Genomic DNA, 23785 nt, shown 5'->3' with positions numbered 1-23785 from the left:
TTTCTCAAGTTCTTCTTTTGTTTTCACCCTGTCCTCATCAATATCTTATCTTCCTTCTCATAGTATCCGGCCCGCCTCTTCCCAAAAAAGCTGATATAGTGTTTTTGGTAGATGGCTCCATTAACTTAGGCAGAGCACACTTCAATCAAGTGATGTCGTTTATTGAAAACCTAATTGATCTGTTCTTCAACGAGAGAGACAACCTGCGGATCGGCCTGGCACATTATGCCACAGATGTGACTGATGTCTTCTATCTCAACACATACCAGAACAGGCAGGACATTTTAAGTGCCATTGGCCGAGCAGAGTACAAAGGTGGACGTAGAATCAACACTGGTGCAGCCATTCGCCACATTCAAGATGTTCACTTTACCAAAGAAAAAGGCAGCAGGAAGGATGAGGGCACTCCTCAGATCCTAATGGTTCTCACTGGAGGACGCTCAGCTGATGATGGCAAAACAGCAGCCCTTGGTCTGAAGAAAAAAGGTGTGAGAGTCTTTGCTGTAGGAGTGGGCGACATTGAGAATGAGTTAGAAGACTTAGCAAGTGAATCTTCCACTGTGGCTAGAGCAAGCACCTTTCTGGGACTCTCAGAGCTCAATGAGCAAATCCTGGAGACTTTGGATGATGAAGTGAAAGGGAGTCTGTGTGTTGGTGGGCAGGAACCTCCTAAAAGTAAGAGACATGGTATTACTGTTTACTTGCAAATGGACCTTGTACACATTTAATTTGCAACTTGTATTGCAACTTGTATTGCACTTGTATTGTATTGCAACTTGTATTGCATTTCAGTTTCCCCATGTTTTCTGTGGTTCACACAAAAATGCCATGATTTGTTTTACAGCCTGCAGCATAGAGGTGTTGGTGGGCTTTGATGTTTCCGGCCAGGACATCTTCAGTGCTCAGTCCAACCTCCAGATGAAGGTTGATGCCATTCTGAAAAGAATTTCCAAAATGGCAGCTATCAGTTGCTCATCTGGGCAGATTCCCTCTGTGCAAGTGGGCATGATGGCCCTAGACTCAGCCTCTGAGCCTGTCCACCTGGACTTCACAGACAAGGCTGATGCGCTCTTTGAGGAGTTCAAAGCCCTACGGAGTCGTGGCCCCTTTGTCCTCAATGGCAATACCATCTCAGCTTACACCAATAGGTTCAAAAACAGACAGGACGACGTTGTCAAGGTTGGTTACGTAATCCGTTTCATTTAGAAATGTCCCAAGCCAAAATAACATTGCAAAAAAAACATAATATTTCTAATATCCAACCTTAACTATGTCTTTCTCATTAGCAAAGGGCAGTGGACAAAACATCTAAGTAGCAGTATTCATTTTTAGCCAGCACTGGCTGTTGCTATTGCCGATGGCTGGTCATATCAGCTGATAATTAACATTAATTCTGTGAGTAACATGATGGCTGGCCAAAGTGAAACTTGCCCATTCTCTGCTGAAATTATTCTCTGTAAGGCTGTGTCTGTACTTGTCAAAGATAGTTTGTGAAAGAAGAAACTCCACTCTGTAACAACACTGTACAATCAGAGCAGAGCAGCAGTGTTTCTTTGGTTCCAACAACAGAGTAATATTTCTCCTCTTTAGCGGATTGTGTCAAGTCAGTTCGTATTCCCCAAGTTACTCTTCATTCATATCATATCAATTTAAGATAATCAATTTCATAGTTTTGAACGAGAACCTATCTAGTATTTAGATAAATTTGCTCATGAAAAATACGTTGCTCCAACTTTAGAAATCCACAGCTGTTATTTCTAATTGTCAGATAAATATTTAATCAACATTTAGATGGATAAAAGTGTAGGTTCGAATATGTATCCGCACTTACCTAATATTAAAGCACTTGGATCAGGATCATGACCAGAAAAACAGGAACTGAAATGTGTTTTTCCCCTTAAGGTTATCGTTCATCTTACTGATGGTATTGACGCCCCATTTGATCAATTGAAAAAGCGAGTTGACGAGCTTCATTTGTCAGGTAAAAAGATGATATAGTACAAATGGCCCTTCATGGCTATTTATCCTTAAACCTCTGTGAAATTATAACAATATCATATTCAGGAGTAATTCATTTTCCTGAATATCTGTAAAACAGGAGTGAACAGTTTCATCCTGGTCGGGCTGGAGCGGGTGCCCAACTTCGAGGAAGCTTTGCTGCTGGAATTTGGTCGGGGATTCAGGTACACCAGACCTTTACGACTCAATATCATGGACTTGGACTATGAGCTAATGGAAGAACTGGTGAGTACTAATCAGTTAGACGAAAGACTTTCATGAGCTTTTGTTTTCCTCTTGAATCACTCAATATTTGTTTTATTTTGCTGCGCAGGACAATATTGCAGAGAGGGAGTGCTGTGCAGTGCCATGCAAATGCAGTGGTACCAGAGGAGACCGAGGAGCAGTTGGACTCTCAGCGACTAAGGTAGTCAATGTCAAAAATAATAGAAAATGAGATATTGCCTTTAATTACGCCGGACAATAATTGTTTATCAGAGGCTAATACTTTATTGTTTTGTCAAGATTGAAGACCTTTCTGTTTGCTGCTGCCTTTAATTGAACCACGTTCAATTAATATATTAATCAATTTCCTGCATTTCTGCATTTTACTACTGCATTTTATTTCTTACACTGTTTTTTAATTGTTTTTGAAATCTCCTTTTCTTTTGCCTTGTGTTTTGATGCTTTTAATGGTTTTATGTGAAGCACTTTGAATTACCTTGTTGTTGAAATGTGCTATACAAATAAACTTTGTCTTTCAGGGTGCTCCAGGATCTCCAGGAAGCCAAGGACATCCTGGAGATGAGGGTGGACCTGTAAGTTTGAGGGTCTTTCTTACATGAGAAACTTTCAGACACCTGCTGTAAACTGTCATGATCTATAACTGATGTTTAACCATATTTTTTGATTTCAAGATGTACAGTGACCACTTTCAATGTTTATTTTCCCCACCACTTCATGTTCCTTCATATTGCATCCCTCCTATATTTTGTCACAGTATTTCATTGTCTGTTTTATTGTCCTGTAATGACAGGGAGAGCGAGGTCCTCCTGGTGTGAATGGAACTCAGGGTTTCCAGGGATGTCCTGGACAAAGAGGTGTCAAGGTAAAGGTTTTAACATGCACTGTAACGTTCAACTTATTTTAGTTTTTTGATTTATTTAATACAGTGGTGTGACACAATGTTTTTCTTTTGTTCAGGGTTCTCGTGGGTACTCAGGAGAAAAGGTGAGTATTTTTTCTTACTTTCTTCAAAGTCTCCATGAGTAGATCAAATAAAAAAGGCTACTGATTAACCAACCGCTAATCCCTGTGTTGCAGGGAGACTTTGGAGAAATTGGACTTGATGGAATCAATGGTGAAGACGTAAGTGTGTGTTATTAGATTTTAAGTCCATTTCTTTAATATGTAACAAATCAAACAGAATCATACATGGTTGCTGCTCGTCTTAAGCTGTGTGCCACCAATGAGTTCATGTGGCAAACACATGTGTGTGAACTGGTTGATGCATGATTGTGGTGTTTAATTGGCATCTGCTGTATGTTTTCAGGGTAAAAGTGGAGTGGCTGGACCCTCGGGAGAGAGCGGAAACCCTGGCTGGAGAGTGAGTGGCTAGATGCAATTTTAGCTTTCGAAAAGCTTTTTTTCTTTAAAAATCTAAAATGGTTCGTGCTGATAAATGCTCGCTAAGCATATTTACTGCTTTTAGGGTCCCAAAGGTACCAAAGGACAAGGAGGAGACAGAGGAGAAATGGGAATCAGAGGAGACCCTGTGAGTATTATGGAAACTGGGTATAGTGCCATTTACATCGTCATGTCTGAATCAATAAAACAAACAATGAAAACATTATTATTGAACTGATTTGGGCAGATTATTGAGGAATATTATGTGCATTACTCGATTGTTTGTATATGTGTTTGCATGCACACACAGTACATGAACGTAGAGTCAAAAAGACTAATAACCTGTTAAGAATTCCCAGACCAGCTTGGATTGAGTCATGAAGTTATATTCATCCGTTCCTTATTGGCCACTATCTTTATGCCGTTGAGCTGGGCTCCTAACAGTGGCCAGCAGTAACAGATTGTGGTGTCTGATCATTTAGTATGTGCATCCCTCCCTCAGCATGCCGTTGTTGTCCCAGGCAGTTTGTAGACATAGGAGCATGTTCTTGGTCTGTGTTTTAGAGTGTTTGAATGTAGTTGAAAATTGAAAAAGGAATATCTGTCTGATAGGGTACAAGTGGAAAAGACAACGGCCGCGCAGGACCTAAAGGAGACTCCGGTGATGCTGGTCCAGCGGTAATGTCCCCCTTCACACATTGTATTGTGATAGAAAAACAATCCTGCCAATGCATTTTTCAACATGACATGGTTGGTTGTGTTTGTATGCATTTGTTTTATTGTGATATCTGCTCTGACATGACAGGGAGGGTCTGGTGAGGATGGACAGGAGGGAGGCCCCGGTGAACTCGGAAGAGGGGTAAACAATCTTACCACATCTTCATTGTCTTTGCTAAATACTGACTTGCCACTCTTTTTTGTTAATCAAGATTTCTGCTCCCACTTCATTAGGGAGCTGCTGGCAGAAGAGGCCCGCCTGGACAGGCTGTAAGTCCCTTTTTGGTGATAACATACATTGTTTAATTCGTATTGCAGTAACTCTTGTCATGGCAATAACATTTTGCTGCGCTCATGAAGGGTAATCCCGGAAAGCCAGGAGCTGATGGTGTTCAGGGAGAAGCTGGTATAGGAGGATCAAGAGTAAGTTTGTCATTCTTTTCACGGCAATTGGCAGATTATTCAATCTACAAATGCACTTGCCAAAGCATGTTTTATCGTGGTTGTTGTCATTACCATTAATACTTTTCATGGCAGCATCAGCAATACAACAAATTGTTTTGACTGAACTGTGACTGATGTATATATCTAGAGATGTGTGTTCATTCTTTACTTGACGGTTGGTAGTCCAACTCTGACATGCAAGAAACTGGTGCATCATCGATGTTTGGTTTGTCATTTTTAAGGGACCACATGGACCAAACGGTGCACCAGGACCCAGAGGAGAAGATGGAAACCCTGGACCCAGAGTGAGTGTACCTGTTTATTTTATTAAAGAAAATATTTTGCTATGTCAAGTCATATATATTTATGGCTCACATTTACAACCAGCATCAGTTTTAAATGGCAAAATGCCTAAAAGAGCACACAGAGCAGAATATAATAAAATATTATTTCACAAATAAGCAATAACTTGTGTCGACCACACTTCGCAACTGCAATGGCACACTCTCTGAACTGACTGAAAATCATGTGACTAATGTTTTGTTTCCTAGGGTCCCGGAGGTAGTCCAGGTCTCGGTGGAGATAAGGGTAGAAGAGGAGTTCTTGGTCGCAAGGTATTGAGTGGGAAAATGATCTGGCGTGGCTTATGTTCTTCCATAACAGACTTGTTATATTAATAAGCACACTGGCCTAAGCCTAGCTCTCTCACAATACTGGACAAACGTGTAGTCTATTTGAGCCAACAAATGAGGATAAGAAAACATGAAGGCTGTGCTTAGTTGCTTAATTTAATTAAATTGCTTAATTAAATCAATAGAAAGTGCCCTGATAGCTTAAAGAAATATCTCACTCTTAATTTGATGACTTGACAGTCTTTGTATTCATCTTTCAGTCTCTGTCTCATTCTCTGTATCTGGTTATCTCTTTGCCTTTGCAGGGTGAACCAGGAGAGTCAGGACCCAAGGGTGTTATTGGACCTCTTGGTCCCCGTGGAGAGTCTGTAAGAATGAAACCGCATCTACTTTGCATGTACCGGTACCATAACATAAAACTGGTGAAAAAGAGCAAAATAAGAAATTTCCATCCTCAAAAGATATCAGACTCACATGGTTGGTCGTGTTGTTTATGGAACCAATGGTCTATATTTTAAATACAGTAGACAGTTAGATAATCATCAAATGTGTGATTTAAAGCTGCTGTGTCTTTTATATCTGAAAGTGTATGCACTGTGTTCTTAATTAAGGAATTTGGGTTGTTGCTGAGAAGGATTTTATTCCTTGTCTTGAATGTACCATAACATTACATAGTATCACGTAACAATGCTGCTCTGTGAGGATAAAGGGGAGCGGAGAAGGGGGGGGGGGGGGTCCTTTTAACTACGAAGCATGTATGCAGTTGATTTCAGTGCACTTTACAAAGAGAACCAATTGGTTTTGCATGTTTTGTTCTTGTTCGCTTTCTAGGGTGAAGATGGTAGAGATGGGTTTGGCATCGAAGGGCCTCCAGGAAGAAAGGCAAGTGAATTCTGACCTCTAGTAGCGTGCACGGTAATTTGATTTAAGTTAACCTTAAAATTTGATTTAGCCTCAAATATCCAGGGATATTTTAGAAATCGAATTAAGAGAATGTTAAAATCACAAACAGAAATAAAAAGAATGATGATAAGAGGGAGTTGGATAGCTGTTAGACCAACTCCCATTGTCGATTAAGGCGTATAAAGTCTTTACCTATACACACCTACAGTACATTCCTTCTGTGGGCCTGAACGCCACAAAAGAATTCCGTGGCTCTGGCCCATGTAAAGATGCAATTCTCAGTGAACCACTATTACAAATGTCAAGATAAATGCAGTTATACACTTATTCAATGGGACAAGAATGACACAAATAATACTGTTTAATGTATTATAATAGTGTTAATGCATTTTCCTCTTCAGGGTGATGAGGGCTTCCCAGGATTCCAAGGACCAAAGGTAATAGAACATTTTGACACCGGAAGTGAACTTTCATCAGAAGTCTGAAATTATAGTACATTCCGGTTATTTGCATTCTCTGTCCTTCCATCATTTCAGGGAGCAGGTGGCGACTCCGGCACCAAGGGCGGACCTGGACGCAGAGGGAATCCTGGACAGAGGGTACGTTTTCAGACCCTCCTTAGATTTGGCCAAAATGAGCGTATAATGTAAACGTAACACACCTTTAGGGTATCACTTGGCAAAATCCTCCAACACTAAGCCTCACTGGACACATGTTTTGTGTGATACAGTAGAGGACTGGTTTGGAAGTTTTGTTTCAGATTTTTTGTATGCGGTCTACAAGCATACGTATTTTGAAGTCAAGCTCCTTTTTGAACTGTTGACAGTTGAATGGCTTTAAAAGTGAATTATTTTTCTCCTTTTTCTTTACAGGGCGTCTCAGGGAATATTGGCACACCCGGACAGAATGGAGACTTTGGATATCCTGGGCCATATGTAAGCAACGTACAATTCTACCCTTCGCTTATAAGCTGAGTAAACTCAGATGACATGCCACCGATGCAGAATATTTGTAGTTTTGATTTACAATATACACTATCTATAGTGGTCTGCTTTAGATTGAGTTTTCTCATTGAGTCCCATCACTCAAACTCATGATGTGGGTGGCCTGATGGTTAGGCTGCCCTGAGCAGCAACAACCCTGGTCGATTCCCGGTTGGGCAGATCAATAGCTGCATGTCACGCCCTACTCTCCCACCCCACATTTCCTGTCTCTCTCCACACTGTCAAATAAAAGTACAAAATACCCGAAAAAAGAGACACTGTAACACACTGTTTACACTACACAATGTCATTTTTGTTAAGTTCTTAGCGTTATTTCTCAGAAATAATGGTGTTATGTAAACAAGTATGAAAAAGAAATAGATTTTTATTCTCGGTGAAGTCCAGCTGTTACAACACAACTGATTTTGTCCCCATAGGGTCAGAAAGGACCGAGAGGACCAGGAGTTGTGGTATGTGCTTGTGTATTAAATTGTTTAAAATTGTATTGAATGATCAGAGCAAAAGTCATCGCTGGTGCCTGTGATCAAAATCTTTCAACATGTTTCTCCAAATGTCTGCTTGTCCTCAGCAATGTGACCTCGTTAAGAAGATCAGAGAAAACTGTCGTAAGTATAATAATAAGTATGACAACAAGTACCAATAATGCTGTTCCGCGACAACAACAATAAGCAATGATATTCATGTGTTGTGTACAGTAACACAATAATGTCTCACTGTGTTGTTTCTCCTTTCTTTCTACCAGCTTGCTGTTATGGTAAGTGCAAAAAATCGTTTTATTCAAATAATAACAGATGATTTTGTACTGTACGCACTACTCTACAGAGAACAAAATGCTCTATGTGTACACCATTAGGTCAGCAGGAATGCCCGCTCTACCCCACTGAGCTGGCCTTTGCCCTGGATGCCTCTGAAGGTGTCGGTCGCCCGGCCTTCAACAATATGCGTGACACAGTGCTGCGCCTAGTCCGAGACATCACCATCAGCGAGAGTAACTGTCCAAGAGGAGCCCGTGTTGCTTTAACCCTGTACAACAACGAAGTGACCACTGAAGTCCGGTTCGCTGATGCAATCAAGAAACGTGCCCTGCTGCAGCGCATCGAGGGCCTGCAGACCCTGCAAACCCGCAAGCAGCGCAGCTTGGACACGGCCATGACCTTTGTGGCCCAGAACACCTTTAAGAGAGTGCGCAGCGGCTTTCTGATGAGGAAGGTGGCCATCTTCCTTGTCGGCGGAACAATCGGTCAGGCACGAGCAGTTACCAATGCAGCTCTTCGCCTCCATGACGCTGGAATCGCCACTCTGTTCCTGGTCCCTCGCGAGGACAGAGCTCTCAGCAGAGCACTGCAGGTAAACCCACAAACCTATATCTCATAGGGGAACTAGCAGTACATCTGTTTGTAAGGCACATGCACAGTGTCTGTTTCCAGAGAAGAAAATTACAGTGTGCATTGTATTTCAATATTTTTCGTGTACCAGGTCAACAACACAGCACTGGCCCAAGTGATTGTCCTTCCCAACGCTGGAAGTGCACAGTACAACTCAGTCATTCAGAAGGTGATGAACTGCCATGTCTGCCTAGGTAAGAGTTCTCTGTTTATGCACTAATAATATCACCACAGTTTGGTCTCATTGTTTTTATTAATATTATCATGATTATATTGTACAATTTCTTTCACATTTTCACTGAAAAATACCCTTTTTTAAAGATTGACTTGATCAGATTTTAAACCAGATGTGTTGTTTCACACAAGCAACAGTTGTTTTATTTCCTTTTTTTGCATTCTTTGTTATTTTATCCCGTGTAAATATTTAAAACACAGTAAACACAGATACAACGCTGAAAGGTTATCTCCAATCATAGAATATTTTAACCTTGTGGGGCATCACCATTGTACAAAACAAATCCCAGGGTACTACACTCGCTTAAACAGAATCCCAATACATTTTTAATACTTAGAAATGCATTACCTTCCTGTAGCAATGAAAGTAAGAATGCATTATGTGTTTTCCTTTTTCAGACATCTGCTCTCCGGACCAAATGTGTGACTATGTTCCCCCATCGGCCAGTCGAGATCGGAGGTCTTCCACCACAGACGTGGACATCGACATGGCTTTCGTCATCGACAGCTCTGAGTCTACCTACCCAACAGTCTTTACTGAGATTAAGCGTTACATCGCGCACATCGTGGAGCAGCTCCAAGTGTCGTCAAATCCCACATCATCCGTTAACCACGCCAGGGTGTCCGTGATCCAGCAAGCACCTTACGGGTTCATCCACAACAAAACTGGCTCCCCCATCCATGTGGATATTGGTTTGACCGAGCACCACTCAGCTCAGGACTTTGTCAAATTCCTGCTGGAGAAGACACCGCAGTTAGAGGGTGGCCGGGCACTGGCAGCGGCTATCGAATCGACAGTGCAGCAGGTGTTTGAGAAGGCGCCTCTCCACCGTGACAGGAAAGTGCTGATGCTGTTTGTGACAGGGAGTGTGGAAGAAGAAGAGCAGCAGCTGGTGCATATTGCCACTGAGATCAAGTGCAGAGGCTACTTCCTGGTCATCGTGGGTGTGGGTCAGAAGTTGAGTGCTGGAGATGCCCGTGTCTTGTCACGCATGGCCAGTGAGCCGTCAGATGTCTTCTTCAAGAGGCTGGACAGCGTCTCACACTTTTACGACAAACACATCCAGAACTTCGGCCAGCTTTTGCCAAAGTATATCAGCAGTAAGTCCAAGCTGGATACCTTTCAATCGATCGGTTGGATTGCCTTTTTGCAAACACTTTCATACTTACTTGTTTAGGCTTGATGCCAGTTATTGCATTCGCTAAACCTGACATCCTGTGTTCTATGTTATCTTTCTTTTCAGTTGAAAATGCTTTCTACATGTCTCCTGAAGTCTCCAAAAACTGCAAGTGGTTCCAGAGTGACCAACCACTTAAAAACCCCTTTGCATCATCACAACAACAGGAGTAAGTTATTATTGATATTTTAAGCCAAGTCACTGGTTTCTGTAAATTAGTTGGGAACATTGATGGTTTCATTTGCTATTTATTGGTACATTTATAGGAAACATCATGAAAACCACCAAGCAGTTCATCAAAGAAAGCACAAAGGTAAGTGTGGATGTACTAAAGTAAGTGTGGATGGGTTGTTACTGTTTTTCTTCATAGCTAAATGCTAGCCATGTTGAAAAATCACCTCTAAAATCAGGACTCGACACGAAAAATTGCATTATCGTAGTCACACTGATATTCATCCACAACAGCTACGATCCAACTGCACTTTTCTGCAAAGTGTCAACAAGTGATTTTACTGTGCATCGTCCTGCCTTGACACTGCTTTACCCCCCCCCCCCCAGATGCAGATGAGCTGCACGTCTCTAACGTCACATCCAGCAGCTTGCAGTTGCGTTGGACCAGCCCAGACCTCAAGCTCTTCGTCTACTTTGAGGTTGTGGTGACGCGGTTGCATGACCACGCTCTGGTGCTGAAGACCAACGTGTCGGGCACAGAGCTTTCCGTGGACAACTTAGAGAGTGCCCAAACATACCATGCTGTGGTCACCGCCCACACTGCAGATGGTCAAACTGTCTCCACCCGCAAAGGCATCATGACTACCAGTAAGTCCATAAACGCATCTACGAAAGTGTGTTTTTTTCTTTGTCACAAACAGCAATTTCCCATGCCCCATAACACACAAGAAGCTGATATAGCCTACTACAGCTCCACCAGATAGTAATATAGAAACTTGCTTTGCAGCTTTTTGCTAACTTTTTGTGTAAATCTCTCTTCTTGTTTGTTTTGAGGGGGGGGGTTGGGGGGTTAGATCCATCCTGGGAGAGGGATCCCTCCTCTATTGCTCTCCCACAGGTTTCTTCCTCTTTCCTCCCCGTTAAAAGGTTTTTTTGGGGAGTTTTTCCTGTTCTGATGTGAGGGTCCCGGGACATGAGGATGTCAAATGTGTACATATTGTAAAGCCCTCTGAGGCAAATTTGTAATTTGTGACTTTGGGCGATACAAAAATAAATTGAATTGAATTGAATTAGATGCAAATAGATAAACGAAAGCTAAGCGAAGCTAAAACTGTTCCATGACTGATGGTTTCACTGATGGTTTCACTGACAGAAGCAGCAGATCTCAAGCCAGAGCACAAGCTAGCCAACCACAGCCCCAGGGCTGTAAAGACCAAACCACTGGACAAACCAGAAACTGGTGAGTGATCGCACATACACATGCGTGCCTGTTGGAGTGTACATCGTGTTTTTTTTTCTTCTGACCTGTATTCTGTCATTTTTAACCTGCATACCTTGTTATTTAGCAGTCTTTGAACTTTCAGCACAAATCCATTCAATATTTACTCTGTATGTGCCTGATGCAGTTATGTTCATGGTTTGTTTGTATTTGGCAGTTTCCTCGGCTGAGTCATATAAATAATCCCTGATGTTTTAATTGAAAGAACATAAATGCAAAAAAGTGAGATGCTGTAATGCAGCAATATTTCAACTCAAACACTCCACAAGGGGCCTATTAATCAACTCCCTGGTAGGTCTACATGCCAAGATATCGTGTGAGTCATTCAAGAAAAGGTGCCACGTCACTTTGGAGAAAAATGCCTCCTGTTAGTGGGGAAAACAGAAGCCATGAAGAGAATTTACAGAGTGTGTGTGTGTTTTAGGAGTGAAGCCTTACAGCTGCTGCTTCTTAGAAGACAGAACATTTGAGGCATAACTGGGATATGAGAACATATACAGGCCGAAAATCCAGGAGGGTCTTTGAGGAGGCCAGCTTCATCAGCTTCACGAGTATCATTCATTTGTGATTATAAGGGCGGTAATGCTGTCTTCATATTTAAAAAGTTGTCAGGGAGTGCTCCACTTTGATAACCCAGTGTGAGCACCCTGCAGTTCACACAACACTGTCCCAGAAAGGAATTAACAGACAATTCAGCCGGTGGATTGTTTTTATCATAAATAGCTGTGATGACATATTTCTGGGTCGATTTATGGGATTGGTCACTTGCATGGACAACACAGCCATGTAGATCTTATAACTGAAATGAACTAACATAACAGTAGCTGTAGTTATAACTAACTTTCTAATTCACCAATGAAAACCTACACTCCAACCTCTTTCTTTCCACTGACTGCCTAATTTCTGAACGTCCACACTCCTAATAATGCCAGTAGCCTGATCCCTCTGAAGGATGTTGTGCCATTTTGAATGCTGTTCTCTTTGATGAATGAACTATTTCAGCTCTAAGACTCGTTTGACTCCATTAGACCTGTTTCAGTCGTACCTCATATAGTTGTTCATTTAATCTTGACACAAACTCATCTTCTCTCTCTGTCTGTCGTCCATCACTGCTGTTGTTCTTTTTCTTTTTGCATGTTCTAGTCAATGCATTTGCAGACCCATGCTCACTTGACTATGACCCTGGAATGCCGTGCAAAGACTATCAGGCTAAGTGGTTCTTTGACAGAAAGAACCAGATCTGTACCCGGTTCTGGTATGGAGGTTGTGGAGGCAATGACAATAGGTTCGACACTGAGGCCCTCTGCTTGAAAAACTGCACGAGGTCAGGTAAGTTGTCGTCAGTGCCAGGCCCTCTGAGGGGAATGTGCCGCCGCCTGGTGTGATGGCGTGATATAATGCAGCATAGTATGAAATTCAAGTCCAGATTCAAAGACTGTTCGCTAAAAGAAAAACAAAGGGGGAAAGAATAAACTGTACAATTTGACAAACTCATCAGTTCTTCCGCATCCTCGAAACCTTTTCTCTTGTAAAAGTGAAGCAAACTGTTTTAACAATTGAAACCTCAAAGCAAGCCACTACCTGCCGTGTTTTTCTACAGTCAGCTTTTTAACCATCCAACGATTATGTAAGACAGAAATAGCATTTCAATTTTTATTTATATCGACGATAACTGGCTGTAGTTGTCAGTACACAAACAGTTCTGTTCCTTTGTTTTCGTGCCTCCCACATGGCTCACCAGTTGGTGAGGATGCTCACACGTCTTTTACCACGTTATCATGTATGTAGCTAACACATGCATATTTTCAACCAACTTACAAAGCTGCAGCTTTGGCATTAGCTTCTGCTGGCTAGCTATAGTTGATCAAATCTACGAGCAACAGTTTGCCTTTCAAGTGAAACAAATCCATGTGTGTTGGCTAAATTGAGACACGTGCTTTGAAAAGACCCATTGTTTCAAAAATCAACGTTAAATGATTAAGGGAGCAAGGCTGAGCATGTAAGATTAAGGAATTTTACTCCTTCATTTTCGTAAAAACCTTCACTTATCACATCAAGTATTGGGAAAATGTGGATTGCATCTTTATCCTGAAGTATAAGTGTGCTGGGAAATTAAAGTAGGAAAAGTAAAGCAAACTGTGCATATTTCGTTACAGATGAGGATTACAGTTGAGCAATCTTTGGTCATTTAAATCCACATTGCAGCGTGTTGAAAATCCTCTTGATAGTTTTCCAGCTGGTGAAAAGTCTGTTTCTTAAAGCTTAAACCACATTCATGCTTTCATGTTTCCAGTGCCAGAGCCTCAGCCAAAGGTGCAGCAGGTTGAACAGGTGGAGATCCTCCCGGCTCCTGGTGAGATCTCATCTACACTCACTGAATAACTTGACTAGCTTTCTGTCGGCCAAGAGTATTATATGACTGTTCCTTCCCCGTTTTGAAGACATAACTGACTTTGATTCACAAACTGTGCTCAATTGACTGAACAATACATCCTTTGTATGCACTGGAAACCCACCAACCTCCTCCACTGACCGTCAGAGGGTCTAAATAACTGACGGAACAATCGCAAAGCCAAGCCTTGGAACTGAGAAGGTTGTGCTTTTGTCACAGGAGCTAAACAAAATGAATGGAAAGCCTTCTTTGCTGTTGTTTTTTTGGCAGCAGTCCTCATTCAGAGCTGCTTTCAAGTTCTTGGTACTGCCTAAGCGTTGGAGTTAATGGGCACAAGATAATGGCAGTAATACAAAGTTGATTCCAAACCAAATACACTGTTGTTCGTGATTATGAAAGAACAAAAGTCAGCTTTGATGGAAGTGCTTTGTTCCTTCTTGAGAAACATTTACGAGCATTATATCGATTTCCATTCCACAACACAAACAGGTCACTGGCAAAACGCTGCCATCATCTCTTCATCACAAGTTATTACGTATAATGGTAATAGTATATTTACCGCTGATTGCACCACATAGTGTTGTTTATATTTAATACTTCACCCATAACATGACCATTTGCCATTACTCAGCCTGTGTTACCTGAAGGTCAGAAAGCCTTCACGGGGAAAAGAATAAATCCTGAAGGAATTGAAATATATGGGTCCAACTTTAACAACAGCATAACAGCCTTACTCGTACGGACTCGCGACATGAGAGGTAGTGGCGGAAGTGTTTTAAATAGTATGGTTTTGGTGAATATGCATGTGTATGGATGTATGTATGGGAAATAGTGAGGATACAACGATAAATGAGACGAGGATTACACTTCTCCGTTCACTGTAGATGCATGAGAAAAACAGGTTCCTTCAAGGATTAAAAGTAACACACAGTGAGCGATTTATATGAAAAATTTGCGAAAGTCAAATTCAGTGAACAATTAGTTGGTGTTCTCATACTTTCGTTGATTGTTATTTCTCTCACAGCGGACTCTCCAGCCGTGGACATTTGCCAGCTTCCCAAAGAGGAAGGCACTTGTGCCAAATTTGTCCTCAAGTGGCACTTCGATGCCTCCAGCAAGAGCTGCACGCGCTTCTGGTATGGAGGCTGCGGTGGGAACCAGAACCGCTTCGACACGCATCAGCAGTGTGTTAAGGCTTGCGGAAAACGAGGTACATGTTTGGATTCTAGTAACCTCTCATTATCACTGATCAGTTCTTCTCAAAAGACGTAGTATCTCAGTTTAAGCCGAGTTAAATAGTTCTCCACATTCCATCGGGAAGACTAAGTTGTGACGCAGAGTCTCCCATTAGTGAGTTCACACTGCTGGGAAATAATTGAATAGTTACTCAAAGTTGAGGTACTTTTACTTGACTTGATTATTTCTGTTTCCTGCTACTATATACTTCATTACATTCATTTGAGAGCTTTAGTTACTTCTCAGATTAAGGTTCTAGATCAAAACACAAGTAAATAACAGGTAATGTATAAATAGGCTTGTATGCCATTAGTTTTAGTGGGCCTTACTGATGCCACCTGGTGGACGAAAGAAAACAGCAAAACCAGTCAAAATCAAATCAAAAAGACTGCCTGCTCAGATTAAGGTGACATGCAAACATTCAAAGGTGATCAAGCAGGTTCCTGGTAAGCAGAAACTAGCGAGTGATTTGATAAAACCAAAGCTACGTTCCTACTGGAGCCGTATCCATTAAACCTCCTTCAGTCTGTCGCAAGGAAACGTTTCTGAACTCTGATGTCAAAACTTACAAAAATACAAAATATTGCTGTGAAATGAAGGGCAGTCTGTCATGTGAAGATGGAGGTTTGTGGTTGTCAGTCAGCATTACAAACGTACAGTGACCTTTAGCTTCTACGGTGAGAAACTGTAGAGAATACAGTTACATTACTGCGAAAACAACAAGAATCATTTACAGTGTACTGCATAAGCAAAGGATGTGAATACTTCAAAATAAAGACTTTAAAAAAAGCAATGAGATCAAATGCATCAAAGACGACATCAAGTTTAAGCAACTCAGTCCAATGAAAAATAAAAAGATCGTTTGAGTCATTCAACAGTGAAAATGTGTTGGAGGTATAATGTTACCACGTAAAGAAGTCTCTTTGTTTAATGGCTAACCGTGTGTTTCTTTTCCATTCATCACCAGCACCCCTCAACCAAGGAGTCATCGCTGCAATAAGAACATAGGACAAAGCATGGCCGGCTCGCCTCTCTGTTTAGGGGATTCTGAGGAGAATCATCCAAAATGGCCATACTGTAAGGATGTAATAACAAAGCAATGGTGGCTGCACTGGATTCCACAACAAAATGGACTTTATCCCCGAAATTCTTGAAGTAGTCCTTTTTTACAACAAGAAGGAATGCAACACGATTTGCTGCATGATTAGTTTTAACCTTCTGGTGCTACATAGTATGTTTGTTTTACCAAGGCAGTTGTTCAGTGCATACAGTTTTGTAATTAAGTAAGAAACATATATGAATATCTTGGCCAGAGATAAGCAACACATCAGTACAAGCAGGACTGGCATTATTCAATGCAGTCATCTTTCTTTTATATTGGGTATTTTCCATTTCACATTCACATAGCAACATTGACTTTTATTGATTCATATTGTTTTGAAACACACTTGATCCCTGTGGAATCATTACTTCACTATTTTACAGTCACAGAATCCACAGCAATGTTTCCACAAGTCTTGTATGGTGGTTTATGGTTTTATAATGACAATGACCAAACATTCATGTAATGTTAAGTGCACTTCTGGATCCACTGACTCAAACATTAAAGTTACAGCTGTTGAGAAATGGAATGTACTCGTCAGGCTTTCACATTTTTTTATTTCATTTGTTTTTACTGAATGTGTGTTTCATCTGGGTACCGGGGTAAACAAACACAATTTAGACTTTCTAATATACATCAGCAACTCATCATTTTCTTTCTTGTTTTGAATGAAGACCTAAACACAAGAAACAGTTACAGACAATAATGTAAATATATATTATTAATAATAATTATTATTATTATAATAATTATTAATTATTATAATTATTTTACAGGATTATTTTACTGCCTTTAGTCTTCCAGCTGATTTATGATGAGCTTGAAAAGCGGAGCGGCTGACATATTAGCGCTCACATATATGCAAGTGTCTGTTCAGTGAGTTAAATATTGACAGTTGATTGTTGGTCCAATGTTACCAAACTTACTTTTGTAGATGAATCCCCTTATCAATATTTAAACCTTTATGTTATGGGAAAATATGTCAGTCTACTGCTTTAGGGTTAAAGAATGTAAGTTTTAGAAGTGCAGGCACTAAACCTTGTTTATCTTGTTATCTGTTTGTTCCTGTGCATTGTTTCTGTCTTTAAAGACGGGGACACACACAGGGGTCATGATTGCGGTATTTCCCTTGATGGGCATCAGCTGAAGAGCATGACCCTCTGCAGGCATATATGATGTGTGATGATTCACAGGTTTATTCCGTCTCTGCATACTGTGACTTAACTCTTTGACCAGGTCACAGTGACATCAAAGGACGCACCTGACTGGATGTATCCATGGTTTATTGTGGGGCAAACTGATAACAAAGGGATTTGTAAACAGGCCGTAAAAGAGCCTTCAGGTTATCGGAAAGACAGGACACTATGCTTCAAAGAAAAACATCTGCCTTGACATCTTTTATTATCTTCTGTCTTCTTTTGTTTATTCTTGTTTGCAAACCAAGGTAACAGCATGCTAGCTTAGTATAAATGTCCATGCAGTTAACTGTGTCGTCAGAGCACCTCTTGCAGATGACGGTGATGTGTCTGTGAGACTGTGTTCTCTTTGCTTGCAAGCAAATAAATTGACTATTACAACTTTGATCGTTCATCCAGACTCTGTTTCATTTGACATTGATTTGATAACACTTTGACACTCTTCTCCCGACTATTCATAGAAATATTCCACAACACTTTATGAAACAATCTCAGTGTAATACTGATGCCTCTGTATAATTTACATCAGCAAATGAGACCATCAGCGAGAAGATTGGCTATTTCTAAATCATTATTCTTCACGCCTGTTGTCAGGTTCAATTCCCAGTGACATCGGACGAAGCGATTTCACCAGAAGCTCTTTTAGCTCAGACTCCAGTGCGGCCCCCACGTACAGACCCAGATCCCGCTGCGCTGCTGCCGGTTCCTCCTCTGGCCAGGAGCAGAGGCCCTCGCCCTCACTGCTCCGCTGGGAGCCAACACCACGCTGTTGGAAGACCAGGCCGTATTGCTGGGCCCGCTGGAGGGAAGGGAGGCACTGGAGAACCAGAACCGTGCAGAGCAGACTGTCAGACGCCGCTGCAGTAAAATGAAAGGGTTTCTCACGGCAGATAGGCTTTACTCAAGCGGGTATCAGCCATTTGGGCAAAAGACAAGAGCAGTAGTGATCCTCATGGGTCATTCCTTTCATACTCCTCTGAGATTTGATTCACAAACCATCTCCTGATTGACGAGACTATCTGATAAAGTCACATTTCCCTGTGAGCAGAGTATTCCCAGCCAACATTTTCCATGTGATAGAAAGAGACACTTCACAAGCCGCTGACTGCGATTCCATTCATCTTTATTATATGAAATGTTTTTTTCACAGAAGGCATTTTGATTTGTCATCATAGGAAAAGGTCAGGTGTCACCATAAACATGAATGATGCTCTTCAAGTGTCCCTGTAAACCACGACATGGCGACAGTCAGTCAGCATGCACAATACCAGGAGCCGGATACTGGAGGAGCTAAGTGGAATTCAACCATCCTTCATGTGTTGTGTCAAAATGTCTGCAGTGGAAAAAACGTAACGTCACGATTTAGAATGTTTTATATTGTTCCATTATGACCCCGTTTGTCACTCCAAGTGTTCATTGCTGCCACCTGTGACTTGGTGACACTGCGCTCCCAGAGGAAGGTCTTGTTCCCGTCGCACATGCTGCCTGGATCCTCTGAACTTCATGGCCCAGGAACGTGGGTCCTCCAGGGCCCGGCAGCACCTGAACCTCCTCCCTCACCAAACGGTCTAGCTGCAGAAACCAATACTCATGATGTGTTTGGTCAATATTTAACTTGTAAAGTGAAACATCTCTAAGTTTATTACCCATAATGCTGCTGCCAAATGACTGAGAAACTCCAAGTTCCAGCTTTAAACGGGATCTTACTTATTAAATAGTAAAGAGCTGTTGTGCAATAAACTTCATTCACAGATGACCAATATTTAGACAACAGAAGCAACGTTAAAGGGGCGAAGCACACCTTTCTTTTTTTTAACTCCCACTAAGGGAACTGTGTTCACATGATTGGTTAAGAATTTGGAGATGTTAATCAAGAGAGGAGTCTTGTATATGGAAGGATATAGATGTGCCTTGAGAGACCGAAATCATCTACAAGCAAACAAAGTAAAGAAGTGAGAACTGCCGGCTTTGTCACCGTCTGGAGAGGAGATGATGAGGTATGTGGTCAGTGAATATGAAAGGCCTGGGGATGTGTTCTCTCGTGAACCCCGGCAAAGCATCCAGATGTCAAAGATCTCATTGTTTGAATAAAGTCCCCTGATTTCCTCTCATACTCTCCACTTCACCTCAGTATTCTCTCATCACGTCATATCACACCACGGCCCACCACTTTTTCCAAACATGGAACAGTCTGACATTTGGAAAGAGGAGTTCAAACCTTTTTGCTTAAATAATGTTGTGATGACTCTCTAAGCTATATATACATTTCGTTTTGCATTTGAAGCTATTTTTCAAACCTCTCCACCTCCTGAGCCACAGCTGAGACATTTCAGCTTGGAACCGTGAAGACTGACTGCGAGCGAAGCCTCATCAACCAACATCAGTGTTTTACCTCGCGAGCCCGGTTCCAAACCAGAAGAGTGGAGGCTGTTATAGCAGCATTATAACGTCCACGGTCTTAAGATGAGATGTTCAGGGCTCCACATGTCATGTCTGTATTATCAACTGTGACAAGTGGATGAAACATCTTGCTGACTACCACACACAGATCTCCAATCACTGTGCATTAGTGGTTGTGGTCCGCGAAGAATCTCCCGCTCTGATTCGGGCATTTTGGCTTTGCATAATTTGCTGCTCGAGCCTTTAGTTAATGTGGGAATGTTTCCATGTACCACATCGCAAAGATTACAATCTTGTAAGCATGATTATGACATATCACTAGAGAAACAAGTATTCAAATCTAAAACCCAAACTGAAAGCAACTATTAGTGGTGAGCCTCCATGTGCTGTCTCTTTCTCTGTGGGTGGGAAGTTGTACTTTATGACAGATGTGTTAAAGATTCTAACAGTGTACATATGGTACAATATTAGATACTTTACTTGATTCACTTCCATTTTGCTACTTTATGGTTCTACTCCACTACATTTCAAATATTGTTCTCTTTACTCCACTACATTTATCTGACAAATAAAGTCACTTGATTCTTTTTAAATTAAGATTTTACATAAAAAACACGTTTTCAGATTAGGAAATACATTACAAAGCGCCTTACAAAAAAAGCAGTGTGAGATGTTGTTCACAGTTTCCCTCCAAAACGCTGGTTGCATTTAAATGTTTCTGGCCCAAAGTAGCAATAACATCCTATTGTTTTCACAAAAAGCAAAGAGGGAACTTTTTTGTTATGAGATTAGAATAAATGACACATTCATTTTGATTCAAACATATTTCTACTGAACATGGGAGTTCATTTGTCCACCACGATAAAGGATCCTAATTGACTGTCAACACCACGTAATGCGCTGTTGAGAGGAACAACATGTTGAATATAAAGTAGCTCCACCTTGAGCCGCTACTACAGTAGAATGCTGCTGACACAGCATCCGTATTAACATCTATCTAATGATGTCATATACCGAAGGGTGAGTGTTTTTTCCATGACGACCCCGTCGGTCGGGACCGCGTCATTGGCGGTAACCGCTGTATGATCGCAGGGCAGAGTGGCAGCCATTAGCTAGCCAGCGGGACACTCGCACTCACATGCACTCACATGCACGCGGGGCTAGGATTTAAAAGCATTAAAAAAGGATTCTGCCAGTCTTCCACGTTTAACAGAAAAACAGAGGCCCCAGCAACTGGCAGTTCAGTGTCAGAGTTTCCACAATGAGCAGAGAGCGACTAACAGGAGCTCCCTGTGGAACACTGCCGAGGCATTCAGCACATGCCAAACCACCCTCTCTCTCTTCCATCATGCAACCACCCAGCAGCACATGAATTCAAACAAATAACCGCAACACCGTCAAACAGAGCAAAGCCGTATCTTGGTTTCCGTAAAGTGATGAATGGGTCATAAAGAACATGTTCTCTCCTCTCTTTTCTATCCCAACTCATGTATGCTGCCCTTTCAGTGCTTTCTTCCTCTGTTTGAGACTTTATTGTATTATTTTAAAAAGGCAGCATTCCTTTCTCTGGGTGATTTTCTCTTTTTCTCAACATGTAAGACATTCTAATGTTACAGGAATGTATCGGATCCACTGTCTGGGCAGTTGAGGATAATCTGGACCATTCGATTAGTATGCATGGTCTCACATAATAAGCCCCTGGGGGTAGTCTAGTGATTATGTACATTGTTCTAGATGTGAACTCCGCTCAGAGTCTTCACTGTCGATTTCCCAGTGGATATTTTGATTTGGGTCTTTGATAGATAAAGAAGCATGCCCTGATTGTAAACAAAGACTGTTGATATGCACACTTTTTGTTGAAAATTCTATCGATATTTTTTTCACCATAACTTGCATTTGAATCTGTGACTGTAGAACTCGATAAGCTCAACATTTAACATTGTTTCTTTCTATCTAACTCACAAACAGGAACAATATCAACCTCATGTATTCATGTGCAGCATCCTCTTATTCCCTCTGTCACAGCATTGTGTTACCAGGAGCCTAACAGGTAAAACGGGGGCTCTCATCGCTTCCAATCCACTGAACAGGCTCCTTTGGTTTCACCATATGGTGCCTTTACCAAACCAGTGGCTGTGTGGGCATTTCCTCCGCAGGACGCTGATTCATCCGGGGCCATGGGAGTGTGCCAGTGTGAACGTTGCTGAAGGAAAGTTGTGCCACAGACTTCAACTGTTCAAAGAAATTGTTGAAAAGCATGTTTTTTCTGAACAATTTGGAGAAAACCAAACAGCATTGGTTTCTTGTGCATGACTTGTTTTTGAAGATGATGATAATAAGTGTTATCTCCACTGTGTTTTGATGATAGGAAACCCATGGAAAAGATCATTTAATGGGGCCTTGAAGCCAAAGTCTTCCTCCCGGGAAAGATCATAGCCGCGGTTTGGTCGACTACTTTCCAAATGATGACTTGGCAAGTTTTAAACAATGAGCGTGGGAGCTCTGTTATATCCCTGGTGGTTTTATGCTCCATGTGGCCAAAAGAACAAGACGGGGTTTTTACTGCTGTAGCAGCACACATGCAGCCGTCCCATTGATGACTCACACTGCTGGCTCTGCATCTGTCCACAACAGCCATAAACATCTGGGGCCTGTAATGACTTTCACATTGAGCAGCAGAGCTGTAAAAGGCGCTCCCGCTATCTGCAGCTCCTGAGTCACAGCAGAAACCACCAGCATCTCTTCCCTCTCCCGTTGTCTCCCTTGACTCTCTTTGCAGTGGCATCCCACATGTGCTGGTCAGCTGTTGCCCATTCATGGTCAGGCTGGATGCTGAGCATACAGTCTGCAAATCTCCCTGGACCGGTGAATGTTGCCAAGTTAAATGTCGACCACAAAAGGACAGAGAGATCTGAGAGAACAGAAGGAGCAAATGTCACGGAACTTTGTTTCCTCAAAAACGTTCTGATTTTGTGGTGAAAGCAGGGACAGCATGATCTGCATGGTTCTCATAGATCACAAAACCAACCATCAACCAAAGAAGTGTGTATCCGTCAGTTGACATTTTAAATGATCTTGTGAACCAGAGCAGACGTACTGTAGAGGTAAGTATAGGACTATATGTAATCTCATACGATTAAAGTATTTGCCTGTTTCCTTTCAAAGAATAGGAAAATAAATGGAACAGTTATGCTTTACGTTGCCTTAGCAAACACTCACACAGAAGCCTGTACACACCAGGGAGGAACCGTAGAAATGAAAGGAAAATGAGGACGAGCTGTGGTCCACACTCTTCGGTTCACACGCCACCCAAACATCGACTCATAGTTGTGATGGACTCTTCAAGCAGCAGCAGTAGTAACTCAAACTCCAGAATACAAAGCAGTGCTGCAAAAAGTTGCTGAAGCGAGGACGGGCTGGGAGCTGAACAGCACGTTCACATGGTACTGACATGCGTTTTGGGAAGCTCTGATAAATAACTCAGCCGTTTGTTCTCAGCTAAAGGAAAATGGGAGAATTTTGATATGTGTTTTACTGATTATTGTTACTGACTGTGGTTATTGATGTTGGTTTATGGTGAGCACTATTGCAAACTGCCCTTGTGTTTATGCTCCATGAAACAATTTTAGACATTAACTCAACTTTTATGAAGTACCATTCTCTTTCCACAAATGAGTTCTACGTTCACATTCTATTAGTTTGGTTAAATCATCTGCATGTAGTTTAGTCTCCATTGAGGTTTCCAACGTTAAACACAGAGCAGAACTGATTACATGTCCTATCGTCTGTACGCAGCTCTGTTCTTAGTGAGTGGTTTTAAAGCAAACACATACATGCACATTAAAACCAGAAACACACAATTGGCCCGTTAATGTTAACAGCGAAATC

At 41.6% G+C, this 23785-nt stretch overlaps 1 protein-coding gene across 1 annotated transcript in view; it reads left to right on the top strand.

Annotated features, from left to right (window-relative positions):
- LOC306783651 (collagen alpha-3(VI) chain-like) overlaps nt 1-17884 on the top strand; it is an 84240-nt gene extending 66356 nt beyond the window's left edge. Inside the window, exons 10-45 of the mRNA XM_079277371.1 lie at nt 64-675; nt 845-1179; nt 1903-1981; nt 2099-2244; nt 2333-2425; nt 2763-2816; nt 3035-3106; nt 3202-3228; nt 3322-3366; nt 3551-3604; nt 3710-3772; nt 4237-4302; nt 4430-4483; nt 4576-4611; nt 4702-4764; nt 5028-5090; nt 5337-5399; nt 5723-5785; nt 6249-6299; nt 6722-6757; nt 6857-6919; nt 7193-7255; nt 7741-7773; nt 7893-7929; nt 8067-8078; nt 8178-8671; nt 8801-8903; nt 9343-10044; nt 10188-10290; nt 10388-10434; nt 10680-10940; nt 11446-11532; nt 12715-12900; nt 13865-13924; nt 14988-15173; nt 16167-17884. Of these exons, the coding sequence (XP_079133497.1) occupies nt 64-675; nt 845-1179; nt 1903-1981; nt 2099-2244; nt 2333-2425; nt 2763-2816; nt 3035-3106; nt 3202-3228; nt 3322-3366; nt 3551-3604; nt 3710-3772; nt 4237-4302; nt 4430-4483; nt 4576-4611; nt 4702-4764; nt 5028-5090; nt 5337-5399; nt 5723-5785; nt 6249-6299; nt 6722-6757; nt 6857-6919; nt 7193-7255; nt 7741-7773; nt 7893-7929; nt 8067-8078; nt 8178-8671; nt 8801-8903; nt 9343-10044; nt 10188-10290; nt 10388-10434; nt 10680-10940; nt 11446-11532; nt 12715-12900; nt 13865-13924; nt 14988-15173; nt 16167-16207 (4553 nt within the window). The 3' untranslated portion in view covers nt 16208-17884. The remainder of the gene's footprint in view (nt 1-63; nt 676-844; nt 1180-1902; nt 1982-2098; nt 2245-2332; nt 2426-2762; nt 2817-3034; nt 3107-3201; nt 3229-3321; nt 3367-3550; nt 3605-3709; nt 3773-4236; nt 4303-4429; nt 4484-4575; nt 4612-4701; nt 4765-5027; nt 5091-5336; nt 5400-5722; nt 5786-6248; nt 6300-6721; nt 6758-6856; nt 6920-7192; nt 7256-7740; nt 7774-7892; nt 7930-8066; nt 8079-8177; nt 8672-8800; nt 8904-9342; nt 10045-10187; nt 10291-10387; nt 10435-10679; nt 10941-11445; nt 11533-12714; nt 12901-13864; nt 13925-14987; nt 15174-16166) is intronic.
- Nucleotides 17885-23785: the final 5901 nt, after the last annotated feature.

The sequence above is a fragment of the Melanostigma gelatinosum genome (assembly GCF_949748355.1).
Source record: "Melanostigma gelatinosum genome assembly, chromosome: 10".
Classification (NCBI taxonomy): Eukaryota; Metazoa; Chordata; class Actinopteri; order Perciformes; family Zoarcidae; genus Melanostigma; species Melanostigma gelatinosum.
This window is presented reverse-complemented; position numbering and strand designations above follow the sequence as displayed.